We start from the raw sequence: 22,418 nt of genomic DNA, 5'->3' as shown, positions 1-22,418 counted from the left end.
CTGGGGCACAGCCATGCTGGAATAAAAAGGGCCTTCCCCAAACTGTTCGCACAAAGTTGGAATATGCAATGCTTTGGACATAGCATTGTCCTAAATCTCTTGGTCTGCTGAAGGGGACATACCAAAACATTATGGACAGCAGGGGGTAGCATGCAGGGTGAGCTACATCCAAGACAGGGTGAGGCTTCCTGGGGTAGTTGAGCAACCATGTCATTATCTGCCTGGTATGCATGTCAGTGTCCGCCTGCCTGGGTATGCAAGTCAATATCCGCCTGCCTGGGTATGCAAGTCAGTGTCTGCCTGCCTGGGTATGCATGTTATTGTCTGCCTGGGAATGCACTTTAGTGTCTGCCTGCCTAGGTATGTATGTAATTCTCTGTCTGCCTGGGTTTGTATGTAATTGTCTGCCTGCCTGGGTATGCATGTGATTATCTGCATGCCTGGGAATGCACTGTAGTGTCTGTCTGCCTGGGTATGTATGCTAGTGTCTGGGTGTGATAGTGTTTGTCTGGGTATGTATGTTGCTGACTGTCTGCCTAAGTATGCATGTTAGTGTCTGCCAGCTTGGGTAGGCATGTTACTGTCTGCCTGTCTGGGAATGCACTTTAGTGTCTGTCTGGGTAGGCATGTTAGTGTCTGTCTGGGTAAGCATGTTGGTGTCTGTCTGCCTGGGTGTGTATGTCAGTGTCTGCTTTCTTTGGGTATGTATGTTACTGTCTGACTGCCTGGGTATGCATGCTAGTGTCTGCGTCACCTAGGGTGACAAAATTCTTGCACCCGCCCAGCTGATATGTCTTAGTTTACTTACTACCTATTGTGTTGCATGGTATCAAAAGCATTTGCAAAATCTAGCTATATTACATCCACTGCATTACATCTTTATTGAACGTTGCTATTGCATAGACAGCTAGTAAGTTAGTTTGACATGACTCCTATGTGTAATAATATTGTTTCCTGAACCAAAGTCATGAATTTCATCCCTTCAGTTTCCCCACTATGAATGTTTGGCTTACTGGTCGAACGTTTCCCGGCTCTGAACGGGACTCCTTCTTGAACAAACACATCACATTTGCTATTTGCCAATCCAAGCATATTTTAGTATTTTTCCCATTTGTACTATATGTGGATCATTTATATACCTGTAAAATTGTGAATGTGTTTTAAAAATTCATAAAAAAGAATCTTTCATGTATGATTTTTTTTTTTTTTAAGAAACCCTTACTTTTACCAAAAAGCAAAAAAGTACATGTTAAAATTCAATTGTACTAATCAAAAAGCCCATTTTTAAGCCATAACAATAACTGGTTTTTTATGTGTTGTCATTACTACAAATGTAATAATCTGTTACAAGAAGGGTATTGTTTTCCTGCCACATAAATTTAAAAACTATATTAACCATTTATGATGTGTCAGTTGCATGGACCTTGCAAAATACAGGCAACAGAAGGGCCTTTTAAAATGTTGCAGGTACTCCATCCTGTACTCAATGCTCTGCCTGTACACATAGCATCTGGCATGTGATCTTGGACATGCATTCCTTATTTTCTAGAGTGTGCTGGAGACAGCACTGTTCAGACAGCCACTGATTGGTAGTAAGCAGGGCTGCTATAGTAAGTAGAAGAGAAAATCCTCATGTTGTGGAGGGGGGTCATCTGGGGAGGGTGTCCTAGACCATTTTCTCTGCAAGGGGCCCCAAAACTTCAGATGGTAGTCCTGGTAGTAAGAATGTAGTAAGGACCTTGTTCATAGAGGTGAATGGGGCTGAGGGCCAAAAAAAACAGCTGTTTTACAAAAAAGAGAAAGGGGATCCTAGGAGCTACAAAGGTTCAACACCACAGGGTGATTAAAGAAGACTGCCTTTGGGACAATCTTGTGTGAACTACCTAGAATCTTAAACCTGAAAACCCAACCAGAGGCAGGCTGATATCTTTTGGCCTGGGGCAAGTACATAATCTTATCTTGTCTTCTGCTTAAGCATAATGAACAGTTGTGCTGTCCACCTAAATCCCTGAGCAGGCTTTCTCAGCGAATCAGCCTTCTTCTGCCTGCTGACTACCCAGCTGCTCCAGTATGCCTTTTCAGGGGAAAAAAATCTTCTCTCCTGATCACATAAAAGAGTGTGATTAGCAGCAGGAAAAATTAGGAGACCCGATTTGGGTCTCTACTTGCACCCTAATTTCCCATGAACCAGCAGGGTGCAAGGTTTAGCCCTACTGATGCTTAAAGGGACAGCAGGGTTTGTGAAGTTCTATTATGCCCATCACCATAAAGGGTTTAAAATGATTTATTTGTTTTAGAATTGGATACTGAGAAACTTTAATTGGATGTCAAGACCTTAAATGAAGCACAGAGTGAAATTAAGTTGAATTAAAATTGAACCGTAAGGATTTAAGATAGAAAACAGAAATCCAACAGAATAACTAACATTATGTTTTTTCTACATCAGTTCTGCATCCTGCTGGCAGACATCTTTTGGAAATCATATGGGAAGAGTAATAGCATAAAGCCCAAAAGCAAAATGTCAGGGGCAGGGTGCACATGAGAGATTTTGTGACAAAATCACTGCACCAGCCCTGTGTATGTATAAAGGTTGCTTCCATATAAGCATACAATGTGATTCCCAGTCATTATTAAAAATAACACATGAAAAGTAGAATGTTCAAACAGCATCATCAAAAAAAATAAAAAAATAAAACCACACACACAACTATATGTTTAAAGTCTAAGTTCCCATTTTACTATTTTGTTATAATAAACACAATAGCAACTATATTGCTATAGAAACATATGTAGACATAAATAATAACACTAGAAATTGGAAAACAATCTACAATTTATCATTAAATACAACTCCACAGGATATAGATTTTTTTGTCCCTTATAGTGAAATGTATGTGACGGTATAGCTACAAACATTTAAATAAATACAATAGATGAACTCAATAAGCAGTTATTAATGCTCAGTATCAACAAAGCAAGTTCCTAAAACATCGCGTATAACACGATAACAACATGAAGGGAGTCATAGACATTACCAAGTCAACATGGACAAGAAAAATACCAATAGAAAAAACAGTGTTTAGTATGTCTGGCTTCATTGGTTCATTCCAGAAAACATTATGTTATTAACTAGTTAAAAAGGTCCAGAGCAGCTTTCATCTTCCTTCTTCTGTCTATCCTGGAGACTGCAGCCCAGCCAGCTTCTCGCATCTTTTTCATAGCTTGAGACTGGAGGACTGACCCTGGAGACTTCAGTACCGTTTCGGTGATCATCTGGTGGGAACACATAAAAACATATAAGCACATAAAATAGTTTCTAGAAAGATGGTGTGGCCTGATTTATTGTCAGATTTTTTCTCAACCTAAATTATAACCAGTCTGCGATGCAACAGATTAATCATATCAGGGTTCTCTCCACCTAATGTATTGGTTTGTCTTAGTCTGTCAATTCTAGTCTTGTCAGATCTCTTAAATATATTTAAGAAGTGCTGCGTAAGTTGTTGGCGCTATTTAAAAACCTTTTTTTGACCAGAGATGTACCAGGTAAGTCATGCCAAAGTGTTCTCATTGGACCAGTGACGTACCTGGTAAGTTATGGGTAAAAAAAAAAGCCCCATTGTGGTGGGATTGTGGGGGCACTACTGCTGGTGTCTGCCTGGTAGTCTGGACAGTCCAGCAACAAGGACACACAACCTCCCCAAGCCTATAGAGTGGAGTCAGGTAAACATTTAGTCTCTCCCAGTTGCCTCATATAGCACCCCTGAGTACTCTGGTACTTTAGGCAAATTTTTTGTATGTCATATTGGAGAACTGACCCTGAACAGAATTGAACATTTTCATAGGGCTCAGCAATACATTACAAAAACTGAAGAAGTCCATATTTTTACCTTTTTCGGGGTTGCAGCAAAAACTGGAGATGTTCTACTTTTTTGAGTTAACGTTTTGAATATCTTGTCACCACCACAAATACCCTTAAAATAAATATATTTTTACCATAAAAATAGCATATTTTCTTTGTAAAATAAAATGAATAGAAAGCAATGTTAATTTGCCCTACACACAGATAGCTCTGTCCTATTTCACAAGAGGGGAGGCTCTAGGTATTGTTACTCTGGGCATTCCCTAGGTACGTCCGACTGCATTTTTCAGGCCTTCGGGAAAGATTTCTGCCATATGACATTCTTCATGATACATTTGCAGGGGTGCATCATTAAAAATAGTTTCTCGTTACTACAGTCATGTATGTGAAAAACATTTTTTCAGTGTATACCTTGTGTGAATAATAATAGGACACCAACATGTAAGCACAGTATCAGTAATCACAGTTTTACCAAAATGTCTGTTGGCTCTGAGCTATCAGAATGAAAGTCAAATTCCACGGGAATTTTTCTTTTTTTCTTGTCTGATTCTTGCTGTAGTGCATTACATTTTTCATTTTGTAATCTTTCATACTTGCGCGGTGTCTTCACAGTATAAGTCTAAAGAAGGAATGCAGCATTATATTTCCACAGCTTCAAGAAGTCACCATACTACTGAACATGATACTATTATTTGTCTTTTATAGTGTTTACATAATCCTCAAGTATAATATGATACTGCATTTGTAATAAATCTGTCTGTCCAATTATCAGGAATTTAACAAAGAATAGCTTCAAGTGCTTCAATCCATGTTGCCTAATAATATGGCTATGTAATAAATTACAAAGGGCATGATTTGTAACAGATCTGCATAAGTGTGAAAATTGTCCCGAGGCTCCCCAACTTTAACAGCTAGTCTGTGCCATCATTGCCCCCAAACAACTTGTCTGTGCCTTATTTGCCCCTTGCCTCCCCTTTCAACATACAACATATGTAAACGCACGCAGGGGTCGCACCGGGCCCCCAGTGGATATTATTGCTAAGCTTGCCTGTTAAGCTCCAAATGCAATCCTACGCCTCTAATCTTCTATACCCTTCTAGCGATGTTATCTAACAGCTGGAGAGCTGCTAGGACCTGGAGTTTGAACCTATAAGAAGCTCCCAAAGAAGGATATTTACCTGATGCACAAGCACAAACCGTATATCAATTAAATACCTTTGGTGGTATATCCAAAGAACTTTTTGATGAAGTCCACGGAGATGCACTGTTATCCGATTTCTTGGCAACTTCCGTATGTAAAACTAGCTGTGGAAGTTGTGATTTTTTGGAATAGGATTTGGATGTAATGGGGTCTATTGTTTTGTTACTTTGTTTAGGAGTCTGCAAGGGAGTCTGAATGAGCTAACAAAAGAAAAGAAACATATTACTTCCTAAGTAGTATTGAGGTAGGTAATTTTTATGGCACTAATAATGGACAGCTGTACAAAGAGTGCTGATCATTCTATAACAGAGTGAGCATGCAGCCAAAAAGACACATTTATTTGAATGTAGATTTTTTTTTTACTCACCCTAGGACTGTTCTATGCCTCTCTCTGTCTCACGATCACAGTAAGGCAGAGAGAAGCAGCGATCACTACAATGTATAAAGTACTGTGATGTGAGAAACAATTAATAAAAAGATCCCATTTTTGACCACATGGAAATTCCCCCAAAAAAGCAACAAAACCCTTCTTGAAGAAGAGGAGACCACAGCAAGACGTGCAGCTGACTACATCAGTACCTGCCACGGAATGAGAAAACTATATGATTTATATTATTATCAACATACCCCCTTCATTTAATACCCAAGATATCTTATATGGCTTTGGCAACACTGAAAATATATGAATGAAGCGGATTTCATTTAATTTGAATACCTGATATCAAAAGCCTTGCAAGCACAACCAACTTATCTGTTTCAAATTACAGTTTACCTTGCCCTTAGATCCTTTTCTGCGATAGACCTTGTTTTCTTCTGCTTCCTTTGCAAATTTTTCCTATGATTAAATAATTTATATTCATAAATGTATCATCTGTAGTTATACATTACTCCTATTTTATGTGTGTATTGGTGAATGATATTAATCATAGTGAACTCGTAGTTCGTATTCGTATTAATTCGGTGAATCGTTTTAGCATATATACATGGGTTAGTCTTACTGGCATTAGATCCTTGCTGGAATACATTTTAGGTATAGTGTTATGGCCTCTTTAAATTGGGTCCAGAAGTACAATCCCAACACTAATAAAGACTGAGGCACTATAATCTATGAGGTAATATATATATATATTTATATATATATATATATATATACATTTAGTCAGATTGGTATCTTGTATGTTATTCAGTGGTTCTTCTTATGTTTACTGGTATTTTACTCAAACAATAAACCGGTGAAATTAGGTCATAAACCCTAAACCAGTTTAACAGGTATTTCCCAAACCTCTTTAAAGTAGGATGATTCCTGTTCTCCCTCGTGGGGATCTGTCATAGATTCTCCAATCACAAAAATATACAGTGAGAGAGTCCATGTGGGTTCTTATGTGTTAAAGTTAAATTTACCTTTTCTTCTGTTATGTGCTTTAGTTCTTCCTTAAGGGACATTACTTCCTGCTTTGTGTTAGATAAATTTGTTTCCTGGACAAGACAAATATAAAAAAAAATATCACAAACACTGACATTATACTTAACAGCTGGAAAATGTAAAAGTAAAGAAATATTGAATCTACATATTTTTCACTGTGGGAAAAAAGACCCTAGGGCAATTGGTTTTATAGAAAGAATCAAGAGGATTTCCTTCCTACCACAAGACCTACAGCACAGCAATAACAATAATGCTTAATGTGCTTGAGATGTGTATGTCAAATATGCTTTCCTGAATTAATTTGATAGAAATTCAACAAACAGCAGAATAATAAAAACAAAAATAATGGAGAGGATTGATTCACATGGCTACACTGTTATTGTGATCTGTATATATATATATATATGTGGTTAGAGGTCCAAAAGTCTCATTACCACTTTGGCACAAAATAACAGAAGACACTCTAAAAGGGAACGTTCTTTACTTGTGAAGGTTTAAGGAATTTGTGTAGTCTATGATCATACCTTGCCCTGACTGAGAGACTGTCATTAATATGTAGCACACACACACACACACACACACACACACACACACACACACACACACACACACACACACACACACACACACACACACACACACACACACACACACACACACACACACACACACACACACACACACACACACACACACACACACACACACACACACACTCTGCCACTCTTAACAGCTTCCACTCTTCTGGGAAGGCTTTCCACGAGTTTCTGTGGGAATTTTAGCCCATTCATCCAGTAGAGTATTCGTGAGGTCAGCCACTGATATTGGACGAGAAGGCCTGGCTCGCAATCTCCGTTCCAGTTCACCCCAGAGGTGTTCGATGGGGTTGAGATCAGGGCTCTGTGCGGGGAAGTCAAGTTCTTCCACACTAAATTCATCCAACCATGTCTTTATGGACCTTGCTTTGTGCACTGGGGCACAGCCATGTTTGAATTGGGGATTTTCCCAAATTGTTCCCACAAAGTTAGAAGCATAGCACTGCCCAAAATGTCTTTGTATGTCCCCTTCTCTACTGGATGAATGGGCACAATTTTCAATAGAAACTCTCCAAAATCTTGTGGAAAGCATTCACAGAAGAGTGGAAGCTGTTATAGCTGCAAAGGAGGACCAGCTACTTATTAATGTCTATGTATTTACAAAGCAAAGTCATAAAAGTTCTTGTTTGTGTAAAGGTCAGGTGTCCCAATACTTTTGTCCATATAGTGCATATGGACAAGGTACATCTTATTCTTTTGTCTGTAAGTCATTTCTTGACAAGGCTGTTTCACATTTTTTACACTTAGAAATCTAAGTATTTCTAACACTTTTGTTATGTCTTTGCTCAGTCGTTTCCACTACCCACACAAATTATATATTTTTAAGGAGAATCACAGCCTTCATTTGAACCACATTTACACACATAAAGTAATATTTGATAGAAACATAGAATTTGATGGTAGATAAGAACCATTCAGTCCCATTTTTCCTAATGTAAAGTCTTGGACCTAAACAAACCATAACCCCCCAAACACTTCAGGTGTCCAAATCAGGACGCTTATATTGGAAGGTCTAGCCAAAAGTAGAAGAAACAGGGCAGGTGTCAGAAATAGGCAGGGCAAGAGGCAATTTTTAGTTGCTGAGACAAACTGTGCACCTTGTGGAATCACTTTTAGGGCAGGGTTTCTATGGTTTCAATGTAGTATTTTCTGAGCGTTCCTTCTAAAAGGTTTAGGCGGACTGTGTGAGCAGAATATCAGAATAAGCTATGTTTTTTTATTTTTATTTTTTAAATTGTTGGGGACAATTAAGGTTTAATCAGGTCGTTAAATCGAGTCTTGTGAGTATTACAGAGTACATACCATCAACCCCAGAAATGAATAACAGATTTGTAGGATCAAATTAACTGTATACTAGTATTGTAATTATTATATCTCACCAAAAGAGCTTTTTTGGATGTTATTTCATTCTCCATGGCATGGTACCGATCCAGCTCTGCATCCTTTTCTTCAACTAGTTTATCATATTGGTTCTAACAGGAGCAGAAAGGATAGACGGTTGCTAGTATTACATTTCTCCTCTTATACAATTGTATTAATTAATTTATAGCTACCCCTCCATTTTCATAATTTAATATGTAGTTCCATCACTTTATTTAGCAGCCATCGCTTATTGTTGTTTCCACAATCATCCTTTCTCCAGCTGCAATTCAATACCTATCAACTTAACACATGCTAAAGGTCTTATAAGAGACCAGTTACTGATTTAAGATCTGTTTATTAATCCCCAGAGAACATTGAAATCTGTGTTTACAGGAGACACAATGTCAGGCAATACATTTTTTCTTCCTTGAAGATGCATGTGGAGTAACTGGGTAGAACACATTAGCATATTATTTACAAATGTGGTTGAGCATAGACAACTACAAATGCATGTATTTTAAAAGTGCCTGTTTTAATATACCAGTAACGGTTTACATGTGCAGGGAAGGTTGCTTTTTAGCCATTATCCCTTTGTGGCTCTTTGAAAAAAGCCTGAATACTCTGCATTAAAGTGTATCACTCCTTTTGAATCTGGCACATAATCTTATAGTTAAAACAAGAGCTTTTACATTTTCATGTGGCATGTAAATTGCTTATTATTGGAAAATCCCATACTTTATGTTTTTCCATCAGTGCTACCATTTCAGCAATCTTGTGCTGACATCGAATATCACTCTCTTTTTGTAATTTTCTTGCTTCTTCTGCTTCTAACTTTAATCTGTCAACCTATAAAATAAAGGAAGCTTCACCTTTAGTGTGACAGCATATTTTTTTCAGATTAAGCAGTGAGATATATGATCAAACAAGCTATCTCTTACAGTGCTGTGGTAACAATGACACATATAGGTGGAAGGATGAATACAATACAGTGAAATATGCACTGCTGCTATTAAAATGTATACAATCCCACCAAGCCTTTTATAAATTCAGCTGCCGACAGTATAAGACCAATTCAAGTGTGAAGTGATGCAATGAACAGGAACTTTGTGTTGGCTGCCATGACTCTTGCCACTCAGTTGTTATAAATACTTTGTTCTAAAAATTTGATGTGGGTGGCATGGGGAAATTGGCATCTGACAAGAAGAGAGGCATCTGACATGTGATTGCTTGTTTTTTCCTATGTCGATAATAGTTTAGTGACACCCTAAGTTGCTCAATGTTGTCCTTTACATTAAAAAGCTAGATTGTAATGCTCTTAATATTTATTAGTTTTTGTAAATTGCTGAGATTCACATTACTTCAGAAAATAATTTCTTGCCTGTACAATTTTGAATCAATATTTTGTTCTCGCATGAACAGAAAACACTCCAAAACACTCCTTGTTTTTTGGTAACAGCCCCATACCTCTTCAGAAAGATGTTGTTCCCTTGATTTTAAATCATCAATCAGTCTTTGTTTGTTGCTAATAGTTGTTTCATATTGCATTCCAGTATTTTCAAGTTGTTCCTTCAATTCTTTCACCTTTGCAAAGTGAAAAAGAAAATAAAGCTGAATGTGTCCCTCCTAGAGAATAAGACTAAAAGCTAAACACTGTCAATGGTTTGTGCTGAGGTAGTCCCACCCCATCATTAAAAATCATGGTTTTCTTGTGATGGTATGGGGCAAAGGGACAAGGTCGGATTGTTGATTCTACTGTTTCCTTCAGTTATCATAACAGATAGCAATGGGTTAGGCCACTGGTGTTCAGCTCCAGGCTTCAAGGGTAAAGAATACAAATAATTAAGTTAACCATCATTGGCTTAGATGACATTAGGTTGTTGGGGTATTTCCTTATAACCCGAACCCGGGCCTTTTGTCCTGGGAAAACTTTTTAAAAACATTAGAAAATGTTCACAGCACATAGAAGACTGACTAAATTAAACAAAACTGCTGTTATCAAATCTGTACGATTTAATTTAATCAAGAAATAATTATACATTTTCATGAGTTGATTAAAAAATAAAACTTTGCAAAACAAACCTCTGATTCAAGAATATTGCACTGCTTGCTTTGTCCTGTAATTTTCTTTTTCAGAGACTTATTCTAAAGAAACAAATACATTCTTTCCTTATACATGTGATTACTACTGATTGCTTTTAATTTGTGTGGTTGTGTGTGAAAGGGATGCATGTACTAATCATGTTATGATTTAGGCCTGGAAAAGTGTATAGCTATCAACTTTCACAATTTAGTTGGGACAGTCATGTAATATCTATTGACTGGCTTAACTGGCACTTTGAAGAAACACGGGACAATCGATGAGGAAATACAAGAGCTTCTGTAATGGAAGAAAATTGCAAAAAAAACATTGTTCATTAAAGAAAAGTTTCATTTTAACTATTTACTGATATTCTACTAGGAGAATGGGGTAATGTTTGCAGGAGGAGCTGTCAATATTGTGGCATAGCAATGCATAATGTACATGAAGCTTTCAGATAAAAATAATACTAGTCCATTCCAAAGACTGAAACCACAATTCAAATGATAAAATGTGAAAATATTCACTTAATTCATTCAGTTATTAAAAAAATCATAAATTTCACATACTTCCTGATGTAATTCTTCAGTTGATTTGTTTTTATTTTCCACCTGTTTCTTCATAGTGCTCAGCTGAAAAGAATAAAAAAATTTTGAGATGCATGTGGTACAATTGACAGTACTGCCTTTGTTTTATCTAATCGTTGTTTGTTCCATATAGGTAAGCAAAGCGTCCAAGGACATCGGTCTGTATCTTGCGCAAATCATTGGTGCCTTTGTTTTTCCAGGAAATTAAATTCAGTATCAGATTTCACCCCCTTTCCTGATTTTCCCAGTACAGATAAAACTCTGTTGGTGTATTTTTCATAATTTCATTGCTACATTCTAAGTTCCATCCACATGTTAGCAGAAACAATGTATCATCTGTATATCTGTTTATTTCACAGTTGTGTGAATTAAAAATACATTTAATTAAGTATTTGAAGTTAGCGATCACTTTATCTTACCTTATTTTCTAATGTTTTAAGTTGTTTATCCTTTTTGGAGATTTCACATTGGATGCTTCGTGTCTAGCAAAACAAAAAATAATAATAATACTGCTATTTGAGGGGTTAACAATTTTGGGTCCAGCCAGATGTATTTGGAAGCCAGACTTGTCATTTTTGTAGCCAAACAAGAGGCAAATCCAAAATAGTAAATATGATTTGAGGCATACAGAAGAAAGGAGGTTGTTAAGGTCGGCTGCAACACTGGACTGGGTCAGGCCTAGGGTAGCATCCAACCAAAATCTGACCGGTGCCAGAGATATTCTCTTATAGGACTACACAGTCATTTCATAAAACAATGAGCATTCTTTCTTACTATCCATTTATTTTAATCAGGAACCCCTACCACTTTGTACTACTAGTATCAGATTTCAAACGTTTTTAAAATGTTGCATTTTAAAAAAATGAAAACGGCAACATTGATTTTTTTTTTTATCTTATACTAGTAGTAAAAAATAGGAGTTCTAATGTTTTCAGACAGCTGTATATAGCCATTTGTATAAATACTAACTCTTTTATCTTATTCCAATCTAATAGGCAAACAATCTGACTCTTTATTGACTGCCTTAATCATCCAGTCAGACATTTAAATATGACTCTTGAGAGAAATTGGCTTTAAGAACCACCTAAGTATGGTATTTGAGCAAGGGAAGTCACCCCAACTATTTTCTTCCATGGAACTTCCCCTTTAATTAATGTAACAATGCATGTGATACCTTTCCCTCGCACTCGCTGAACTGGTTTTTAACCTCTTCATTCTTAAGTGTAATTTGTTTCTGAAGAGATTCAGTTTCCTTCCTAAAATGAAAAGTTAGAGGCAGTTAGAAAAGTGTTCCTTTACGTAATGTATTAAATAATTTAGGACATGATTTAAACATGCTTAAAATATATATAAATCATAATATCCTTCAAGGACTACTAAGACACATGTTTCTAATAATAAATGGAAAGACAGAATATGTGATAAGATATTTTTAACATGTAGAACTTGCCTTGCCTGGTAATTTCTTGCTTTTATATTTTCAATTTCATTTTTTGCACTCTCTTCTTTTTTCTTTACTTCCTTTAAATAAAATGAATAAATAACATCAACACGTTTCACTAGACATACATATCTGGTTTAAGCTATGTTAGAAACATAGAATTTGAGGCCAGATAAGAAACATTCAGCCCATCTAGTCTGCCCATTTTTCCTGACGTAAAGACTTAGACTTTGTCCTAATCCTGGTTCTAGTCTTATATTCAGGAAAGCTTTATGCCTATCCCAAGCACATTTGAAGTCCCTCACTATGTTAGCTTTTGTGACTTGCTTTAAATTCTTCGAGAGTCTCTTTTTGGGTCAAAATACAAAGCAGTCCCACTGATTAATATCATTGGTAAGCAACAAAGCCTTGAAAAATTAGATTGGACCTGCCAAACATTGATGTAGTTGAATTTGTTGTGTGCAACTGCAGAAAAAAACGCCAGTTTGTGACACCAACATCCCCCCGAATACTGTTATGGGGAAGGCATGGGGCCAAAACTGGAACATGTGCATTTCAGTTTTCAAATTTGGAATTTTCAGAAATTGGTTTGCTGGGCCCATATCCTATTTGGGACAGTTTAGCAGACCCCACAACTCAAATTACAGTAGACAATTCAAGGTTTTTCAGACAACCACCCACACACACACACACATTCCTGACATGCATTTTGGCACGGGAGCGGGATTCATAGATGACATTCCAGGTACCTCCGTGGTCCGGTGGGGCCACTTCCACATGAAGTATCTGGTACGCCTGTGGTCGTGAAGATGTTAAACTGATTTTTATCTAGGCTTTATAAAAAAGTGCACGCTTTCAGGAACCCACTGCATGATAATTCTTTAAGAGTGGCAAAGTAATAGGATCCTAAATGGTGCGCTGGCATGGCTATATAATGCATTATTATCATCATTGTTATTGCTAAAACTGATTATAAGAGATGAAGCTAAACTAGGGCTAAATGTGACTGATGGGCTGCTTTGCCACTTAGAATGAAGGAAACTACAGTAAAAACATGTTTTCTGTTATTAAGTAGTTATTAGGGGACCCCATAACTGTAAACAATATAATACACACGTTATGTTGCATTTAGTTTAATATATTTATGGTTTAATACTTTGCATATGGTTTATTATGAAAACATTATTATAGGGTCATGGTCCTGTGGTCTAGTTTCTGACTTAAAAAAACAGCAATCCATACACCTTAAGTAAGTGTCCAACAGCTAAGTTTGATCTACAATAAGACTTTTTTAGTGGGTAAATTCTATTTACCTTAATCAATGTAATATTTGATCCATTATTGTAGTCTAGTGGAAGAAGGTTATCTAGTATAAATCTATCACATTTTCAGATCTAGTATCAGGCTCAGTAGACGTTACATGAAAAGTGTCATGGGCAAATTTAGAAAAGTCCAGCAACCAAACAAATAAGTCCATTATTAGAAACAGTTAATTGATACATATGGTAATAAGATTTCAAATGATTAATCAGTTGCACGCAGTCACATGTACCATACCTATAGGAAGTTTTGCATTTACACATAATTGCACAAGACTTGTGACATGAAGGGCTCAGTGATGGTTCCCATGAACTTCCTTAGGTGCAAGACAGTACCCTGCACCAGAAAACCTTTGGTAACAGTCCACATAGACACACACGTTACTGAAGACATGACAGTCTATGCTATGACTATATGTTTTTTAAACCCACCTAATTCCTGGCACCATGGAATGTCATGAACAGCTGAAATGGGTCAAATAGTTATAGCTCAATATGACAACAAGTAAGTTTGGAGCTGACCTCAAGTTCATTTTGGATGTTTGTCATCTCTTTAGCCGTGATCTCCAATTTTTTATTTATTTCCATGTTTTTTCTTAAAAGTTCCTCGTAATCATTCAGTAGATCCTGGTGTTTTAAACTGTTAAAAGGAAATGAATGATTCTTGTTCAGTACTAGATTCTATAACCCATGTTTACAAATGACAGCTATATTGGTTTCTGAGCATGAATCGCCTTTTTAAGGTCATGGCGCAGCATCTCATTCAAAGTTAAGTCAGGACTTTGACTAATCATCTACAGAGAAAACAGAATATTATTGGGGGCTTGGGGGTCTTCAAGATGTTTTTTTTTAAGTCCCAGAGCCTTACAAATGGCTTTGTTCCCCATTCCAGACTGATAGATGCCAATGATTTTGCTTCTCATCTGTTAAATTTCTTCTCAAATCACGGCACCATGTGCTGAGACTATTTAGCCTACTTCACTTTTATTTGATTTATGTTTGATTCACAAGGGCTGACAGTAATCATGTCTGGGTGTGTCTAGTGAAATTAAACTCAATTATCAATTCATTTTGCTTAATTAGTTGCTTTAGTTACTAAGGCAGGAAATACTTTTTTTCACCCTTTTTCATGTAGGGTGGATAGCATTTTTCCTTCTTTACATGAAATCATGATTTGAAAACATGTTTACTCAAGTTTACTTAAGTGTGACATATACAAAAATAGAAGAAATCGGGAAGGGACAAATACAGCACTGTACATAATCATGTGACTTAATAAATGTAAATATTATATAGCTGTCTGTTCTGATTTTATAAGTTTGAAAAGATTGTTCATTTTTGTTACAAGCCCTACGCGAATGATGTTTAACACCCAAAAAGAGAAACCAGTTACACACTCTTTCTGCTGTATTTCAGCTTCCAGTTCTGCTATCTTCTTTATATAACTTTTCCCATCCTCAGATGAAATATTTACTTGGGTTCTTAGATCACTGATTGCTTTCTAGAAAAAGAAAGTTAGACAGTTTAAAAAAACCTTATTTAAAAACACCATAAGACCTAAAGATTTGCTAATTTTCCTACCTCTTTCTTTTCCAGTGAGTCAAGGAGCTGGTTGTGGGTTTCTTGTAAATCTACAACTGTCTTGTTAAGGGCACACTTTTCCAGCAAAATAATGTCAACTTGTCTCTATAAAGAATCAGTATATCAAAGTAAGATTTAAAGACCCTATATCTTAAACTAGATATTATTGCAATAAACGCATTCAGTGAATGTCCTTAAAGATATTTAAGTCAGATTTCTACATTAGGGGGCAGCTCTGGGAAAGATTATTACTGCAATGAGAAACCATAGAGCTCAATTCTCTGTGCTCAACTTCTTACTTAGTATATTAAAGATATAGAATATAGAATACAGCAATATGATATATATATATATATATATATATATATGTGATATATAGGTATATCATATTTTTAACCTTGGAATTTTGACAGATCAATTTACAGGGTCTATGTCTCACTTGAGACACAGTAGAGCATGGGTGGGTAAAATCTAGATGCCTTCCTGGTGCCTAGGGTTTGGCAGGGTCCCCAACTCCAGCACCACTGTCCTCCACTTCCCCCCAGGCTCATTACCAGCAAGTCGAGTGTGAGCGTGGATATATGATGTTCCCGCCACTCAGAAGAAACCAATGTGTAAGGACTGCAAGATAGCATGGAGTATTAGAGCTGTTCTAAATCAAAAACTTAGTGATTAACAAAATGCGTGTAAATATGTATGTTACTGTCTGTAATAGACATGCGCCAGCCTTTGCCTATGAAGGGCTTTAAAAGTAAGTCAGGATTTTGAAATGAATCCTGAAGCGCACAGGGAGCCAGTGAAGAGACTGACAAAAAGGGAGAGGTGTTAGTAAAGTGATCGGTGAGGAAGATAAGCCTGGCAGCAGCTTCCATGGTGGATTGTAGAGGGGCAAGATGGGTAAGAGAAAGACCAGCTAAGACAGGGCTACAATAGTCATGGCGGGAGATAATGGCATCTTGTGTTAGGAAGGGACAAATGCGGGCAATTGTTTTAAGATGAAGCCGGCAGTTTTTTGAGACAATGTGGGGGATGAACGAGAGGTCAGAGTCAAGGGTGAAACCAAGGCAGCGAGCATGAGGGGACGGGGAGATAATTGCACCATTAGCATTAAGGGAAACTGACGAGGTAATGTTAGCATCAGAGGGAGGGAATAGGAGGAGTTCGGTTTTGGAGAGATTAAGTTTTAGGAACAGTGCAGACATTCAGGAAGAGACAGATGCCTTACCACAAAAGAGAGTGATATTATAAGTAGATTACTGGACTGTACAAATCAGAAGTTAACAGGATACCAAACATGATGTGAGGGTATCCACCTGCGATATTTAGGTTTGCATAATATTCCAAACTGGGCGGTACCGATTCCAAACATATCTAAAGTACATGCTTGTTATCTCTACGAGTAGTTCTTGGAACAAGAATAGGAGGCGAGGTAATACACTAATTTTCATTTACTACATTAATCCTCCCTTTCCAGTAAATAGGGGTAGGGACCAGCTGAACATGTCCTCGGCAATGTTGTGCAGCTAAAAGGGTAAAGGAATTTGGGGTCAGTTGTAAAATGGGTACCCAGATACTTCAGGATTTGTGCACACCATTTAACAGGAATGTGTGATCTGAAAGAGGAGGCCCATTGAGAGAGGATCTCTCATCTCTTAGGATCTCAGATTTATTATAATTGATAGAGACATTTAAGAGTTTGCCAAAAATGGTTAGTTCTGAATAAAAGGTCATCTGCATGAGCTGCTATCTTATGGGGATGGCCGCCTTCTTAAAGGCCCTGAATATCTTGGTTTGTACATATAGCATTCAGAAAGGGTTCTATAGAGGGGGCGAATGACATAGATGATAGTGAGCATTACTGCAGTGTGTCATTATGAATGTAAAAAGAAACCGAGAGGAGCCTGTTGACTCTCACCCTAGCTGAGGGACCACTGTATAAAGACCAGTTCCAGTAAGAGGCCAGTCTGATTGTAAGAATCTTAGCCATCAGTTTAATGTCTATGTTCAACAGGGAGATGGAGTTTCCACAGAGTTCAGGGTTCCTGCCGTCTTTGTGGATATGTGCCTCTAGAGTCAGCTGGGATAAGGGGGTTGCTATTGAGACAGCGTTAAAAGGGTTAGCCATCCGGGAGTACAAGATATCTCTTTTGCTTGTAGTATAGGATTTGATAGCCAATAGGTTTCCTGTAAATCATGATATTACAGGTCTATCTAGTTGACATCCGTAACTATGTAACTAAAGGTAATCCTGTTTATCTTGTCAACCCTAATTTCCTAGAATTTAAAGCGTCGCTGTTGCCTACTGTAAATCTTGCAGTGAGATTGAGGTGAAAGCAGTATGGGAAATCTTGAACAGATAGAAAGACAAAAAAATTGCAAGCTCTTTTGAAATTAGGAAGTAAATAGAGTGGAGCTAAAAACAAACATTGTGTTTAAGGGGAATGGACTTTGCAATATCCGTGTTCAAAAACATTTATTCAAGAGTCCAGAAGCAATGAAAGCACGCAGCATAGTCTTAAAAAGTCAGATATTTTGGAAGTTTAACATTACCTGCAGCTTTTCCTGGTTGTTGGCCGTATCTTGTAACTGCTTTAACAAAACTTGATTTGTTGATTTTTCTTCAGTGACTTGCAGCTCCAAATTAGTTTTAGATTTTTGTGAAAAATCCTGACATATAAAACATATGTATACACAGTGTGAAATATGTGTTTGTGTGCGTGATAATATGCCATAGTAGTTACTATACACGATAAACATATTAAGTTAAACTTTTACTAAACTGGCCATCTACTTATGTATATTTATTGTGCTGTTTCTATAACATGAATGGTAATGAAGAGATAATATGAGCATCAAATCAAGTTCATTTGATTGCAGAGATATCATTATCATTGATGTGGTTATGTTGTAAACAACGGTTCTTTTCTAAAACCACTTTTTAGACAAACCACTTGCAGGTGACTTCAAGGTTAACAGATGAAACATGATCAGATTTTTTTCCACAAATACTACACTTTGCATAAACGTAAATGAAAAATAAGACGTTACCAACTCAGATTTTACAGCTTCAAGTTCTTCTTTCATATTATCTTTTATTTTGATCGTATCTTCTGTAAACCAAATCACAAAAAAGGAAACATTTGAGCATAATTAGAAAAGAATATGATTTCTTAAAAAAATAAATAAGGAAGCTTATTAATATTATTAATAATACTTTCGCTTTAATTGTAAACCTGCTCAACTTAAAAATCATTCTGTACAAAGTAAAAGTAACAAAATACAACTGGCATCCTTTTCTATTTAGCAGCATATACAGCAAAGTCGGTCTTGGGAGACATGGGCTTGGCAGCAGCAGCCCCTCTGCGAAGCTTGGGTCAGATTGTCCTGTCAAGCAATCAGGCATCACAATTTAACACAGTTCAATAGGCTGGTTAGAAGGGACCCCCTGCCGGCCCATTTACACTATTCCGTACACCATTTCCCCACTTCCTTGATGCCATTTGCTGGCACTCAACAATGAGGACAACAGTAATGGAGGTAAAGGCCTAGGGATGCTACCTTGGGTTAGGCCTAGGGCATTGGCCAATCCAACACCAAACGTACTGCAATCTAATGGTAATTTCTTACCAAGATCTGCAGATTTTCTTTGCATCTCCAAAGCATTCTTTTTCAAAGAATCTTCTTTTTCTTCTAACCTAGAAACAGATATATGTATTCAGATCACTGCTAACTACTATCATTGTGACTATACAATGTATAGTTATGTTTATGGAAGATTGCTAGAAGCAACAGTTTCAGTTGAGAATTACTGTGAGATACCAATAATAATATTCACTTTCCCATGATACCATTGAGTTCTTTTTTTATTATATATAATCATTTTTAACCAAGTTAAAACAATTTATACCATTAATGTCTTTCTCATTCATGATACAAAATAGTCAAGGTATATAAAAACACAATATTTGATAGCATTTGTGCAATATAACCCACACAATAATTCTAGACTGGTCAGAAAGAGACAGTTACCTCCGATCACAACACCACCGGATGGAAAGAGGGGGAACCCTCTTCAGATGCTGAAGGTTTACAGGGCAGATCACTTTCTTCGCTTAAACGGCGTTACTGTAATGCCTCTATGTCGAGGCATTCAGTAACGCCGAGATCGGCATCGGGGGCCATGTCTGGCCCCTCCCCGGGGCGTCAACAGCCGCCATACATCAACGAACTTAAATGGTGTCGCTGGAATGCCTCGATCAGGAGGCATCCAGCGACACCAAACACTTACCTTTGGATGGGCTGTGACCGCTCCGGAGCTGCCGGTGATCTTCGCCATCAGCAAGATGGCGGCGGCCCGGGAAAAAAAAACAATAAAGAAGAAAGAGTTCGCTAGATGGTCTCCAGACCCTCTAGAGAACTCTGGCTCCACTTGCAGGTTGAATACAGGTATTGCATTCAACCAAGCAAAAAAAAAATGGAAAAAAAAAATTAAAAAAAATGTGCTAACATTTAAAAATAATTATGCAGTGATGTCACTTGATGAACCATCCAGTACCAGCAAAATGTGTAAAAAAAATATAAAAAAAGTATAAAAAATAAAATAAAAAAATAAAGTTTATTATTTTGAGCAAGTGCTAAAATTTCTCAAAAATCTCAACAAAGAGTTAAAATAAAAGCACTTCAAATACCCAAGGGGTGTCTAATATATAAAAAAAATGGCTGATGGGGTAAATTGGAGTGGCCGAGCTCAAAGATAGGGCATAGGTACAGACTGACCAAAATGGAGAAAAAAAGCGCACTTCCCAAATGTGGCATTTTAAATCTCAAACAACCCGACAAACCCATGCATGTCGGGTATCACTGCACTCAGGAGATGTTCCTGAACACACATTGGGGTGTTGTTTGACAGTGACATATACCAGAACCTGTATATCTATAACTAAAGTACAATTTGTGTGAAAAAAAAAATTAAAAAAATTACTATTACAAAGTTTGACAAAGTGTAGTTCTATAATTGGTGCATGGAAAGGGTTAAAATAACAGCATTTGGAATACCCTGGGGTGTCTAGTTTTCAAAAATATATGGTTTGAATGGGTTAAATTGAGTTAACCGGCTTCAAAGATATTCCAAAGAGGAGATGGAGGCAGACTGACCAGATTTGTTAAAAAAGATTTGGAAATCATAAAACGCTGCTTGTGCTTATTGCCCTATAACTTACAAAAAACATCAAAAAAACATAAAAACATTGGGTATTTCTAAACTCAGGACAAGTAGTAGAATCTATTTAGCTAGTTTTTTTACTTGCTTTTTTAGGTGAGTAAAAGATTTTTCAAATAAAAGTCATAAAATGTGTTTTTTTTTCAATTTTTCACCATGTTTTTTTTATTTTTTTTATAGTAAATAAGATGATACGATCAAAATAATGGTATCTGAAGAAAGCCCATCTTGTCCTGAAAAAAACAATATATAACTTATGTGGGTACACTAAATGGGTGAGGAGAAAATTACACAAGCACCACAAAAGTGTCAAAACAGCCTCGGTCCCACAGGGTACAAAACGAAAAATGAGCCCGGTCCTTAAGGGGTTAAGTAGATATGAAGTTTTCGTTTAACCATATGGGCTACGCCGTTTGTCTGTTTTCATTCCGCCTTTTACTACGTTTCACTATACGGAAGGGAACATCCATCTAGTTAACTTATATGTTTTTTGATCTGTGTCCTGAAATTTTCATCCAATTAAGTATACCGTGGTGGAAGGGGAGGGGGTGTCAATATTCCAGGGATATAGCTCCTCATAGGAAACCTGTACTCAGGGTGGGCAGTTGTGGATTACTAGAATTCCTCCAGGGCTTTCTGATACCTTCATATCTACTTATCATCTCATTAAGAAGGAGAAAATATTTCTCCATACTACGCTGATAATCGATCTGACACTTACGTTCATCCCAATCTGGAGTGTCCAATCTCAACCAGTATCGTGCTATAGAGATCTTGCAGGCCAGATATCAATATGGAGTATATGTTGTGGAGTTATTATCAAACCAAGACCAAACAGAGCGATCGGCAGATACCATTGAGTTCTAACATACATTATTACCTTGTAGCACCTGATATTAGCAAAGATCATATATTTGCAAAACATACTGTGCCTTCAGGTCTTCAAGTTCTTCCACTAATGTTTGTTTTTCTTTAGTTGCTTGACTCAGCAAATCCTTGGCACACTGTAAATCAATTTCTGTGGTCTTTTTGACATTCTAAACATTAGACAGATACACACTGTATCACAATCACCATTATGGAAACATAACAATAAAAATAAAACTGAGTGTGCATTTCCTTTTTAAGCTGCAACTGCAAGTTTTGTGTAAACAGCTTTTAAATACATGGATACTATTCATTATATTACCAGTTTGGTAACACTCTCATTGTAATTTATATGTTTTTGGATAGGAGTAAGTGCTTCATTTAGTCCTGTTTAATTTATTATTGAGCGTTTGAAATGTCGTCATGCAACATTCAGGTAAGACGTGTAGCTTAGTTTTTCTCTCTGGAGAAATCACAAGCTCCATATTGACAGGCAGTATGTCTCTCAAGATGGTGGTGCCATTCTGCTGGGGGAGAGGAGTAAAACGGTTCCAAGACGGTATTCCCAGACCCTCCTGAGACCTCCAAGCTCCCCCTGCAGGCTGATCACAGGTACTGCGATCAGCAATGCAGGGCAACATATCCTTCCTGCTTATTGATATAGAACAGGTGCCCGAATATTATATTTATATATACAAAAAAATATGCATCCAAACTACAAAAGTAAGAAAAAATTAGTGTAGAATGTAAGGGGCGTTTAACCCCCTATACAATATACTTATTGCCGTATAACTTGCAAAACAAGCAAAAAACATAAAAACATTGGGTATTTTTAAATTCAGGACACATATTAGAATCTATTTAGCAGGTTTTTGCATTAGCTTTTG

At 37.0% G+C, this 22,418-nt stretch overlaps 1 protein-coding gene across 1 annotated transcript in view; it reads right to left on the bottom strand.

Moving 5' to 3' along the window:
- Positions 1 to 3,129: 3,129 nt before the first annotated feature.
- LOC149298340 (synaptonemal complex protein 1-like) overlaps positions 3,130 to 22,418 on the bottom strand; it is a 41,705-nt gene continuing 22,416 nt past the window's right edge. The window contains exons 10-26 of the mRNA XM_089487501.1: positions 21,592 to 21,701; positions 19,074 to 19,141; positions 18,495 to 18,556; positions 17,997 to 18,113; positions 15,447 to 15,551; positions 15,263 to 15,366; positions 12,280 to 12,361; positions 11,525 to 11,587; positions 11,088 to 11,150; positions 9,906 to 10,022; positions 9,177 to 9,287; positions 8,459 to 8,551; positions 6,462 to 6,536; positions 5,833 to 5,895; positions 5,075 to 5,260; positions 4,332 to 4,478; positions 3,130 to 3,273 (exon numbers count right to left, since the gene is read on the bottom strand). Coding sequence (XP_089343627.1) covers positions 3,130 to 3,273; positions 4,332 to 4,478; positions 5,075 to 5,260; positions 5,833 to 5,895; positions 6,462 to 6,536; positions 8,459 to 8,551; positions 9,177 to 9,287; positions 9,906 to 10,022; positions 11,088 to 11,150; positions 11,525 to 11,587; positions 12,280 to 12,361; positions 15,263 to 15,366; positions 15,447 to 15,551; positions 17,997 to 18,113; positions 18,495 to 18,556; positions 19,074 to 19,141; positions 21,592 to 21,701 — 1,710 coding nt within the window. The remainder of the gene's footprint in view (positions 3,274 to 4,331; positions 4,479 to 5,074; positions 5,261 to 5,832; positions 5,896 to 6,461; positions 6,537 to 8,458; positions 8,552 to 9,176; positions 9,288 to 9,905; positions 10,023 to 11,087; positions 11,151 to 11,524; positions 11,588 to 12,279; positions 12,362 to 15,262; positions 15,367 to 15,446; positions 15,552 to 17,996; positions 18,114 to 18,494; positions 18,557 to 19,073; positions 19,142 to 21,591; positions 21,702 to 22,418) is intronic.

This window comes from Sceloporus occidentalis, unplaced genomic scaffold (assembly GCF_023333645.1).
Source record: "Sceloporus occidentalis isolate IW3139 unplaced genomic scaffold, rSceOcc1.0.p SCAF_33, whole genome shotgun sequence".
Classification (NCBI taxonomy): Eukaryota; Metazoa; Chordata; class Lepidosauria; order Squamata; family Phrynosomatidae; genus Sceloporus; species Sceloporus occidentalis.
Note: the sequence above shows the minus strand (reverse complement) of the source record. Positions and strands in the feature narration are given on the sequence as shown.